The sequence below is a fragment of the Cololabis saira genome, chromosome 16 (genome assembly GCF_033807715.1).
Source record: "Cololabis saira isolate AMF1-May2022 chromosome 16, fColSai1.1, whole genome shotgun sequence".
Classification (NCBI taxonomy): domain Eukaryota; kingdom Metazoa; phylum Chordata; class Actinopteri; order Beloniformes; family Belonidae; genus Cololabis; species Cololabis saira.
Window position 1 is genome coordinate 15,774,745 of NC_084602.1, and position 12,983 is coordinate 15,787,727.

At 44.3% G+C, this 12,983-nt stretch overlaps 1 protein-coding gene across 1 annotated transcript in view; it reads left to right on the forward strand.

Moving 5' to 3' along the window:
• palm1b (paralemmin 1b) overlaps positions 1–12,983 on the forward strand; it is a 30,762-nt gene continuing 17,779 nt past the window's right edge. The window contains exons 1-2 of the mRNA XM_061743274.1: positions 1–135; positions 891–1,066. Coding sequence (XP_061599258.1) covers positions 1–135; positions 891–1,066 — 311 coding nt within the window. The remainder of the gene's footprint in view (positions 136–890; positions 1,067–12,983) is intronic.

Here is a 12,983-nt window from a genome sequence, read left to right on the forward strand (position 1 = left end):
ATGAAAAAAAGGCAGAAGATCGAGCAACAAAAAAGCAACATAATAGCCCTCACGCAGAGGCCGTTTATTGGGGTCAGCAGCGCAAACGCGCTGACTGTTTTTGAGATGATCCACCGAGAGCAGGTCAAAACCGCAGTCCGAGGCTGTAAAGATATCAGTGTCTATAGGCCCAGTGGGTATTTATGTAACTGAATAAAGCCCCATCTGAAGGAGTCCTGACACTGAAAACTTCCCACCACTAGATGGGGAGGTGGGACAGAGGAGACGGTGAAGAATGGCGCTTTCTCCACAGTAAAGGCTGATTTATGGTTCCGCGTTACACCAACGCAGAGCCCGACGCCGTACCCTACGGCGTAGCTCTGCGTCGATTTAACGCGGAACCATAATTCATGCTTAAGGAGAACTGGATCTGATCCCGGTCTTTTTGCCTGCGCCTACTCCTCTCCTCCAAAGCAGCCTTGAAGCACACAGCCTGGTTTCTTTTCACGTCATATGATGTGATAGGCCTGGATGAGAGCCAGGAAGGCCCTGCTTGCAGAGAGGACTACCCATATCTCAATCAGCGTGCGCGGCCAGGGCCCCCTTTATCTCCACAAGGCAGAGAGGCGTATCCTTTTCCCCTCTGCACTCCCCCCTTTGCATACCACTCTGACTCTCTCTCTCTCACTCTTTTTTCTCTCTCTCTCTCTCTCTCTCCCTCTCTCTCTCTCTTTTTCTCCCCTGTGAACGAACCGAACCACAACCTGCTTGGTTCCAGACGACGCCCTGTCACCCGTGAGATCCCCACTCCGCTGCGCGCCGTGCGCCTTTCTCTCTCCGGAGGAAACCATCGGGAACCATCGGAGCTCTGGTTGGTGAGCCTGCCAGCGGCATCACCTCGGCTTTAACAGGAGGGGTGCCAGGCGAAAAGAAGGGGGGCAGGAGGAGGAGGAGAGGAGAGGAGGAGGAGGAGGGGGTGGTGGAAAGGAAAGGGGGGGGGTGTCCGAAATTCCGAATTCCGAAATAAACATCAACGCGACACCTCGTTTGAAAGACGTCTGCAGCGGGAAGCAAAAGGGATCCGCAAGTGAGTATAAAAGTCCTCTGGTTGTCAGTGTTTTCCTCAAGACTGACCTGCTTTCGGTGATTTGTGCATGGCAGCAGCATCCGCGGGTGGGATGACATAGCGGGACAGAGGCAAATGACAAATAGTAACGCGACTAATGTACATAGATATGGCTTCATAAAATAAAACAAGGCAAGACACTGGCATTGCATCCTTTGCAGGCTGTTTCCAGTAAACATTTGTAAATGTCACTGCTCTCACTACAACTCAGGAGGTGCCGCATCCTTCACTGTTAAATAACACGCCTCATAAAGTCTAATTCGGAGCATAAATGCAGAATATCGTCATTATTATGTCATGTCATGTTTTTTTATTCCATGCCCGGGACGCAGCTCGCAGCTCCGACGGCATGATCGGGCCGACAGGTGTGACAGCAAGACATGTTGACGCGAATGCCTTTGATGATCCATCGTGTAATATCGATCTGTTTTTGCCAGGAGAGTGTTTCAGGGTTGGTTTTAGTTGGATTTTTTTTCCTTCTGCCTGCATGGCCGGTAGGCTATATTTCCAGAGGCGGCCATGCAGGCGCAGGGCCGTCGGTGCGCGGTGATGATGCTGCTGGTTCCTGCAGGGAGGAGAGGAGAGGAGACGGGGGAGCGGCAGCTTCTGTGTTGTGATGTGAGCAGTCCGCTCCAACATGGCGCGCAGGAGCTGATAAACCTTTGGGCCATTACATACTCCTGTCTGGAATTTACACTCTGCATGCAGCGGAACAGGCAGCTGGTTTTTAGTGTTGCGGGGAATGTAACTGGGCATCATTCACCGACTCTGGATCATCCATCCTCTGAGAGGGGAAAAAAAAGAAAAGGGAAAAACACAACAACCCAGGCTTGTCTGACTGTCCGTGTTCTGCATCAGCCTTATTTCCTGCCACTGACTAGAACAATGTCACCAACTCCGTGGACGCTATACTGTTCCTCGATGCGTTTGATCGCAGCAGCGCAAAGAAGACAAAGAATGGCTTTTTTGTCTGGTTTGGTGTCTATAGTTCTCTCCTGGGTCTGGAGGACAATATGCGTGTTGACAAGGCCAGCAAATGCAAGATAGAATAGTCTGTAAACATAACACACCCATTACAATTTAGAGTCCCGGGACTGCAGCCAGGGCGCTGGCTACACTGAATTCTTTGTTGGAGTGCTGATGAAGCCGAGAAAATGTGTAATTAAAGTGATTCACATTTTTGCCATAATAGTTACTTGACCAATGTCATCAAAAAGCTTTATGTATACAAAACCGATCACAGTATTCTGCCTGCAAATGATGGGAATATGTGCATTAGTTACACCATATCCTCTGTGAAGGGTATTTATTAGGAAAATACCTAACATGACTGAGCTTGAGAACACATATTATGGCGTTTTAAGCGATAACCAGCTGAAGAACTAATCTAAACACTAAAGTGTAATCTACATCTGAAGATATGACATTCAGATTTGCAGAGAAACAGAGTATTCACTTCACAGAACAAGGTCTGGTACTGTTCCCATCCACAGCCATTTTCCCTGGTACAGAAGGTACCGAGCTAATCGCCTTTGGACAGGGACAGACTTTGTGGTTCATACAGGAGCATCCAAAGCCACTTTTCAAATCAACCAAGATGGTTGCAGAATTGCCATTAACCTGCTGTCAAACCACCCAAAACAGTCATTGGCCAGTGTGATTCACCACTTTGGATGGCTCTTGTTGATATGGTTGATCATTTCATTATCATGCTAGTCTGGTGTCTGGCTGACCTGTGGCAGTTCCCCTCCCCGGAAATCAAAGTCTAATCCAGGGCAATCAGACTAATTCTCTGTATTGAAGAGGAGAAGAATTAGCATGGCTGCAGGAAGCGGCCGCAAACCCATCGCGTCGTTCACGCCACCCTACAAAAACCGGTTGCTATGGACAGCTGCATCACAGCACAGTTGAAAAGCGAGCTTTTGCATTGTATACCAATTATATTTTGGCCAAAGCATGTCACAGACATTCCCGTAATACCTCAGGAAATTGTGTCAAATTCTGAAAAATGGAGTATAATAAGCCTCCTTTAAGGATAAAAGACTTAATTAGTGAAAGTTAAGACCATCAAAGTTTTTCCACCAGGGCAAACATGAAAAACATTAAAAAATAAACAAAGAAAAACCCGGGGATATTCAACTCTGTCTACGCATGTTTCCATCTCTGTTTGTCCTTCCTGTCATTTTAGGGTAAAAGCGAGGTGCGTCGGGTCACCAGAGGCCGTCGGCCAGTCTGTGTTTTGAGCCCAGTGGTCTATATCCGGTCGGCGGCTCTGTCTTTTGTCAGCAGCTCACAGTGGAGCTGACGGCGCTCGTCTTGTTCAGCCAGTCATCATCTGGCATAATGACTGTGAGCGGCCGCATTTCTGACCCTGTATGAGCAGCTCTGTCCGTGGCCAGTTGGGTGAATGTGTGAAGCGCGTACGTGTAATGGATACGTGTGTGAGTGTTTTAGTTGTTGCGCTCTGGACTATAGTCACCATCTTCTGATTATTAATTACACACATGACTTTAATAAGAAAGAGGTCTCTCTCAGTGACAAAATCCGTGCAGAATCGCCACTCTACGCTGCCGTCGCCTCCAGATCTGCTGAGCATTTTCACGTCCTCGTCCTTCCATGTCCTCCTTTTTTTTTTTGGTCTTCCACCCCATAGCCTTTCCTTCTTGCTTTATTTACGCCGCCGATATCGTTCATGTCATGCAGCCAGCAGTTGTTTTTTTCACTGCAAAGCTCCGACATGCCAGCAATGCTGGAACCCACACAACCCCAAACTCGGGATGAACAGAAGTCAGCGGAGAAGTGGCCTCCTCCGGGCCAAGTTTGCGCCATCTTACGAGGTCTTAATGAAATATTTGAGATGTAGATCTGCGTCACCAGCTTCTGAATAACAACAAATGCACTTTCATGGGAAGTTAGGTGGAGATAAAAACGGGGAAACGAGATACACATGCTCTGGTTTGGGTCTGTGATGTCACACCTTAAAACGCGTCACTGAATTGCACATATTCAGACCGTGCGTGTGACTTTTTGTGCTGGTTGTGATGTATTATTTGAATTTTCAGCAACTTTAAGCTGGAGTTGTTTCTGCAGGGAAGCGATAGGCTTGAATGTCTGTGTCATAACTGCAATATTCCTGGTGGCGAGAAGGCCTCTCACGCGTTCGTATGTGGCCCTGGATGAGTATTCGTTAATTACTCTCGCTGATCTCGCTGTCATTGAGAAACTATTTTTGCAGGGGTTATAAAAACCCGAAGCTGCAATCCACAAGCGGGAAATGAGCGGCATCAATCACAAAAGCCCTTGAAGTCCCGCGCAGAAACGACGACGTCGTTGGGTACGAGATGAAGCGGAAGCGAAGGCTTGCTTCTCAAGCGTTCAGAGTGATAAAGTGTAACATCTGGGAAGAAAGAGAGGCGGGATATTAATAGATAATACTCTGACTTGCCTTTTTTTTCTGGTCCCTATGTAATTTTACTCTCTTTTCTAATAATCTCAGCTTGCTCCTTTCTTCCTGGATAGTCACTTTTTCTCACACTCTCTCTTTATCTCTCATTACTAGCCCCCCTCCCTGCTGCATCGTCATGATAGATAAGAAGGGAGAGGATTTGCTTTTTTTGTATGTTTTTTTTCCTCCTCCTTGCAGATTGTCTGTCTTCTGATTGTCATTTTTAGCCACTAAGTCCTTTTAATCTCTGAGGAAGATGTTCTCAGCGGCGTGTGCACTTTGCACACACAGCTGTGCCTCTGTGTGCGTGTGTTTGTTTGTAAGAGAGAGACTCTTGTATTCTCAACCCAGAACACGAGCGCGCCCACATGCTCATATGACGATCATGACCGTTGCTGCAAAGATGATATCAAAAGCCTTATTGATAAGGAGCAGAGAGGGATCAACCTACTTTTTTGTTCCAGGCATAGATGACCTGAACATTACACCACACACACACACACACACACACACACACACACACACACACACACACACACACACACACACACACACACACACACACACACACACACACACACACACACACACACACACACACATGAACATCTGGATTAAAAGGAAAACAGAATGAAATAAACCATCTTTTCTCAGTAATCTTTTCCCATGCTTATATTGGACAAACACACTCAGTATAAACAATTCCTATCCATCTCGAGAGCCGTAAGTGGCAATTGGGAGTCTGCCATAAGGGAAGACACCTATTAGGCCTAATGGTTCCTGTGACGCCGCTCCAATAACACAAGTCCATAAGCTTCCAGATATATAGGAGCTGCTGATCGACCAAAGAGCCAGAGAGCACATTCAGGAGACAGCCGACTATGTAAATGGTGTCTCTGTTAAGATAAAAGCAGTTCTGTCAGCAGCTCCTGCCGGTGTTAACGCTCTCACCGCGTTCTCTGCTAAAAAGTGCGTAGTTAAAACCGTTATCCCGTGTTTCACCCATTCACTTCTGCTACTTTCATAACTTCTTTCAATACCGTCACGCAATGGATGCTGAGACACAAGCTGGCATTTGTTGAGAACAAGTTTTGTAGTGTTGAACAAGCATGTCACAGGTTTCCCATTCACGTTGCCTGGAAGACCCAGACGTGAGCCCGTTTATTTTGATAAAAACAGCAGTTTTTTTATTCTAAACCAGGTTACAACTACGTGTAGAAAACATCTTTAGGAGGTGGAGAGGATGTTACAGGCTGCCTCACCATTTCTTGCTGTCAGTTTATTGCATGCTTTATTGTGGGGATAAATTATATTTCGTAATGAATCTGCCATTTATCTCTTCAAATTGTCTTTTTTTCTAATCACCATCAGATGTAGAGCAGGGGATGCACCGATCCACATCCGGATTCAGTATCTGCTTACTGGTAACAGCACTGACTCCAATATCAGAGCTGTTTTTCCTTTAATAATACAATAATTATAATTAATATTATCATTGTTCTTGTTTTGGTTAAACAAGGCTGTTGGAAGCACAGAAATATGTTACGTTTTAGATATACAACAAGTAAAGTTAAATATACTTGGAAAATGTATTGTGTATCAGCTATTACTCAGAGGTATTAAAAATGAAGACATTACATTAGCCAACCTTTTAAATAAATTTAACACAACAATGCTTTATGGGACCAGGATAAAACGAGCCGGCTAAAGCAGCAGCCACAGTCAGTGCTTTTAAATGGAATATCTGAAATTACAGTGCAGGAACTGGAGAATCTTAAACATCTACTTATCCATCCATCCATCCATCCATCCATCCATCCTTGCATGCATCCATCCATCCATCCATCCATCCATCCATCATCCATCCATCCATCCATCCATCATCCATCCATCCATCCATCCATCCATCATCCATCCATCCATCCATCCATCCTTGCATGCATCCATCCATCCATCCATCCATCCATCCATCCATCCATCCATCCATCCATCCATCCATCCATCCATCCATCCATCCATCCATCCATCCTTGCATGCATCCATCCATCCATCCATCCATCCATCCATCCATCCATCCATCCATCCATCCATCCATCCATCCATCCATCCATCCATCCATCCATCCATCCATCCATCCATCCATCCATCCATCCATCCATCCATCCATCCATCCATCCATCCATCTATCTATCTATCTATCTATCTATCTATCTATCTATCTATCTATCTATCTATCTATCTATCTATCTATCCATCCATCCATCAACCTCCACAGACTGAGTTTGGGTTGTTGGGGCAGCAGACGGAGCAAAGAGGCCCAGGCCTCCGTCCAGCTCTTCTGGGAGAACAACAGATGTTTCCACGCAGCTGAGAGACGTAAACTCTCCAGCGGCTCCTGGTCTTTCCCTGTTTGGAATGTCTTTCCGTTTGGAGATGCTTGAAATACCTGCCCAGGGAGGCGTCCGGGAGGTATCTTGAGCAGAAGCCTGAAACCTAGGGGTCCGATAGGGAACACGTCAGGAGGACACTTATAGTTTTGAATAAACAAGGAGTCTAACATCTCTCACCTTGATGTGGGCTCCCACAGTCAAACCCTTGCATCAAGCCTGGAGGAGGGCTTCATGGGCAAGTGCCTGGTGGCTAGGCCTGCACACAAGCTCCGCCCAAAACAGTGCCATGGACTCCCTCGTCTGTAGGTCCACCCGTTGCATGTGGTGGGCACCATGGGGTGTCGGTGATGCCTCGAGGTGTGGGCATTGGCATCCTCACCCTGGCTTAACCAAACATAATATTGAAAACCATTACAAATGAGCTCTTTTTTAAATTCATCACCTAATTGGGGATGTGACTGACCTCATTACAATATTTAATCAGCAATTTATGTCAATACTGCCTCCAGATACGGAAGCTGTATCTGATGTGTCCCATCTGGAGCAGTCACTTTTGCACGAGTAGAGAAGTAAATCATCACATTTTACAACTTGGAACAAGATGTTCGGAATGCTTAGACAGGAGATGATATTAATTTGCTACTTGTTGCTGCTGAAATCTGACATTTGATAATTTTGTGTCGCAGCATTGTTATGGATCTTATATCAGTCCACTGCAAAAAAATTTTTTAAGAAAGTAAAAAGGCCATTTTAGACTATTTAGCTAGTTTTGACAAATTCTAGCCAAGAAAAATGTTCTTAACACATTGATACATTGAAGATATTTTTGGCATAAAATAAGACAATTTTGACTAGATTTGTGAACTATTGGGCTTATTTCTCGAGGGGTTGTTCCTCAAACAACATGCCTCTCATTCAGAACTGATGGTTCTCCAGATTTAAGGAAAAAAAGAAACGCCTTTATCAGAGAGCCAAACTCATCACACAGCGTTCACTGGCACCAAAGATGTGACAAACTTTATATTTTGCCGTCTACAAGCCGAGCCTGTCCCCATGCCGTGGCTGTAATGAAAACACAGATATCAATAAAGTGTTGCAAGAGCTGCGGACTCAGCACGCGTTCTCTGGACACTGGATGTGTCAGAATGATCCAGCAAAGGCCACAACCTCAGCAGATTTTCAGTGTTAAGGTTTATTGTTGCAGAAGGGAACCAAAGGGGGAGAAAAAAAAAGCGCCACGAGGCGAGTAAATGGACAGGAAAAATGGCAGAAGTGACAGGATTGAGATGTCATCTTGGCTCAAGGTCCTTGGAGGGATTTATATGAGACAGAAAGGAATGTGCGCAGTTCTACTTTATCGTCCCTGTCTTCTTTTTTTTGTCACTCCTTCGAATGCTCTGTCCCAAAATCCACATCCATGGCCATCACTTCCCTCTGTAATGCCATTGTTGGTCCACTTGGAACAGGTCTTAACGATTTTTCCATCAGACGTGAGGTGTGTGGACACAGCCCATACTTTTACTTTACTGACCTATAAATGTGCTGACACTCAAAGGCATTGTGGACGTCCGTCCAGTTTAGTGCAAGTTACAATTATGGAACCGAGTCCCAGGAGTAATGTCATATAATACTGCAAAGTATGATGTCAGAATGGCCCTGCGGTCCTCAAACACCCCCCCCCCCACCGCATGTCTCCATCTGCGTGAGGCTTCTCATTTGTCTTCCCGTGGATCTGAGACAGAGCTTCATTTGTGCTCCCAAGATGGATGTAACACAGAAGGATTTCACTCTCTTCTGTACTGACAGAGCTGTTATTTAGATGGTGACCCTAACGGGGGGAAGGAGTTTTACCCCGCGACCTCTGAATACTAACGCGTGACCCCGGCGGACTTCCTTGGGTTTTTATTGGCACCGCTGTGTTTATGTTTGGCATGGTTTGCGTTCTGCCTCGGATAGAAGTCCGCGGAGCTGCGTGTGTGGTGGTGAAGAGGTCACCGCGTGCATTCGCTCCGAGAGGCAGGGAGGGGTATTGTTGTCCCCGCGCTCTTTTGGCCTCCAGGAAGGAAACACGTGGGGAATAGTGAGGAGAAAAGAAGTGCTGCTCCAACACAGTGGATGTGAGGAAGATTTGAGTTTCGCTTCCTCCTCTTGAGTTCCTCCGGTTTTTAATTCATGGCCTCGTCAACAACCTCAAGGGTCATTTTTATTGTCATCCTTTGGTCTCAAAAGGAAGCACTTTGTGTAAGTTTGCATGTGAGTGCAGGTGCTTTTTCAGTCTGTTATACTATGGTTATAGTTTAGTTTGTTTCAAAATACACATATATATTTATGTATATATAGATAAAATGGGTTAATGCAAATTGTGTTTGATGCCACTATTTTTTTTCCCACGCAAGATTAACATAGGCACATTTCAGGAAATTTGACCCAAATGGCCCAACCTGTAGTTTGGAGAACCAATAGACTGTAAACTACAATTCACGAAACATCAGTCATGTGACCTATTGGTTTTCTTAAGACTGGTTTTGAAGCCTTTTGAAGTATATTCCTTTTTATCGTATGGCGCACCGCTATGTTGCCCTCAAAGTTCAATCAAAGTTTGCTGTGGCTGCCAACGTCTTTAGCCAACCCACGTCAAGGAAAAAAATGTTTTGCTTTATGTAAATTCAACTGAGGCGGTGAAAAAATATTCATCCCCCTCAGAAATGTCATGAATGTGAAATTGGAGTGTTTTTTGTTTGTTTGTTTGTTTTTTTACCAGGCAGTAAATACTTTTATTAAAAACTGCTTAGAAACAGGGTCTGTTTAATTGTAGAAATCGATTTATGAAGTGTACATTAATATGCACAAATCAGGTTAAAAGGTTCTTAATTATTACCGGACTGAGCGCATCTGGTTCCTATAATGCCTCAACGAAAACTGTTAACTGTTAATTAGAATTTGCTCGCTAGTCTAGTATGGATTAGCTCAGTCAATGTGACTTCATTTGTTCTAACTTTGCTGATGTCTGTCATGTTTTCTTGGTGTTGAAGGACCCATGGGGAGAAACCCAAACAGGAAAATGAAGAACCAAAATAAACACTGAATGAACTTAAAAGCGCTGCTGTGGTAGGGAAAAATACTAGACAGGGAAAGATTGAAAACAGGACTGGAACAACGGGGGGAAAAAGGACAATAATCTGGGAAAGAATGAGGGAAGTGTGTCGAGGAAAGTAACATCTGGCCAGCCACACTCATTCTGATGAAACGGCTCTGGTGTCCCAGGCAATCGTAGCCATTTCTGTCAATACAGAACATACCAAACCAAAGTTTAGTGCAGAGGAACCAGACTAGGTCAAAACAGTAAATAACTACTACGGCTAGTAGCAGCGACGATTGGTCAACATTGTGGACGAAAATCGATGATAAAATAGTCGCAGACAAATTTAATTGTCGACTATTGTCGTCAAAAAAAAATTAACAGAGTAAGGCATCACTTTCTTTTCTATCTCTGCTGAGAGTTGCACATAGAGTACAGCGCCAGGTAAACTTTATGGCGGCGACCGATACAACACCACAACAACTGGCAGTAAAGTTCATTAAAAGATGAAGTATCCATATTTAATGTCTTTAATTTATATTAAGTGCATCATTTAAACAACATCATGCAATTTAAAAGCTGAGTGGTAAATAAGAGCCATTTAGTAATTTGGGTCATAATCCGATTAGTCGACTAATCGTTTCAGTAGTCGATGATGCATCGACTATCAGAATAGTGCTTATAATGGCTAGGTGTACAGACGAGCCAGCTGTAATTTTCTTGTTCAATTCCAGTTATGTGTTATTGTAACGTGACAAATCTCCCATTAACTCACTTTCTAAGTTGATTTCTCAGTACAGCACATTCACTTTTTTGGTGTCTGATCAGCTGATCACCAGTCAATGATACGGCTGAAAATTGGTCATTCCTGTGGAGCTGATTGATCCACACGTATCTTGCGAGAAACAAGTATGAGACGCAACATCCAATTCACAGGGGTTAAAAGTCAACAAATGGAGCAAACACTAAATAAAAAGCAGGAGTTTCAAAGATAAACAATCCCAGTACAAATAAAACGAGATGACCCTGCGGAGCGAGTTTAGGCGGCATCTCAGTGTTTGTTCTGCTTTTAGCCGTCAGACCCGTCGGAGTGTTTCATTCCAGCTCATTCAAGAGGAGAAAAACATAATTGTCTCAGAGATGTCCTCTTCTGTGATGTCCTCTCGCCCACCAAGCTTTTAAATCCCACCCCCTTCCCAGCGTGGACCTCTACGCTCTGATTTAGGGAAGTGGGTTAAGTTCATCACCCCCAGCATCTCGAGATAAACCTTATAAATGGGGATTGATAGGATCCCAGAAGTCAAAACTCAAGTAGTTTTTTCATTGATAACGTATTTGAACTCTTCATTGCAAGACTATATTTAAAAACCAGGATGACACGACAAAAGCTGACATCAGAAACAATCGGCCTGCAAAACATTGAAAAAGGGGCATGAATGCGATGGATTAGATTTTCCTCTCTTTACTTTGCAACTCAAAGTCTGAGTCCGTTAGCTCGTGCAGCCTAAATCTTTTATTTGCTGTGTGCTTCAGTGAGCAGCGTGTTTGTCCGTCCTCAAGTATGTGAGCACATCTGAGCAAAAAGTATTTTTATTTAACTTCCTAGCTATCGTCAATAAAATATGTCCCAGTTTAAAGTTCCCTTAACTCGTTTCTGTGCACATAAATAACAGAAAAACAGCATTTTTGTGAGTTCTGCGCGATTTTGCTACAAACCCGGCTTTCCTGCCTTATGTGCACTTGTTTAACAAGTCACAGCAAACAACCGGCTGCGGAACGCTTGGGAGTGAGAGGAACGCATCACGTCCCTCTCAAACATCACATGATGTGAACTATTTTCAGTGGTGGATTCGGTGTGCTGCGAAGCTTTTAAAGCACCGTGACTGTGCGTACGTGGCTGTGTGTCCGTGATCACTGCGATGAAGAGGCGTGTTACCCAGAGCAATAAGCGGAGACATTGATTCCCTTTAATAGCTTTTAAACAGCAATATCGAGAAAAACTGATTTGGCCCAGTTGCTAGTCTCTGATCTTCTCCTATTATGATGACAATAGAAAAAGTGTAAAATACCGCTTAGCCTGGGGAGAAAATAATCCCTCTGTATTTATTTATTCATTCAATTGGTTGTAATCGATCCGTTCAGTGTGCATTGAGTTTTTTACTATCTGGTGACCTACAGGTGCCGTACAAGCTTTAAATACATTTGCACTTGTGAGTAAGTTTGTGTAGGAGGAAAATGTCTATTTAAAAGAATCCTGTGTAGAAGAGAACCGGTGTAACCTACAGCTAGAACAATATTACTGGATTACGCATGACATATAAATGGATGACCTGGAGTCACGCAGTGAGAGTGTTTCCTGTTGGTGCTGCAACGTACTTCGGTCATCCATCCATTTTCTGTACCCATTTTTCAGGGAGTCTATCCCAGCTCATTACAGGGGTACACCTTGGACAGGTCGCCGGCCTATCGCAGGGCCACATATAGAGACAGAAAACCATGCATACTCACACCTACGGGCTATTTAGAATAATCAATTTACCGAGCATGCATGTTTTTGGACTGTGGGAGGAAGCCGGAGTACCCGGAGGGAACCCACACAAGCAAAGGGAGAAAATGCAAAGGCAACAGTGCAAACCCACTTTTTTTTAACAAGCTGCAGCATGTAAAGTTAAAAGGCTTTGTTTGTGTCGGTACAATGGTGAACTCCATCAAAAGCTCCCACGTGGCCAAAGGAGCTGGCACTAATGTGGGCTTAATGGAGAGAAAATGATACCTGTTATCACCTTAAAAATGAGAGTTTAATGCTCTTTTTCTTTTACTTGAAACCAACATAATAGCCCGGATCAATGACGTACAATCTGAGTTGTCAGTCATTTTCATTCATAGGCACTGGGTTGATCATTTTGATCAGTGGTTACACTGTGCAATCTGGCTGCTGGTTGCAAAAATACCATGAGCAAAAAT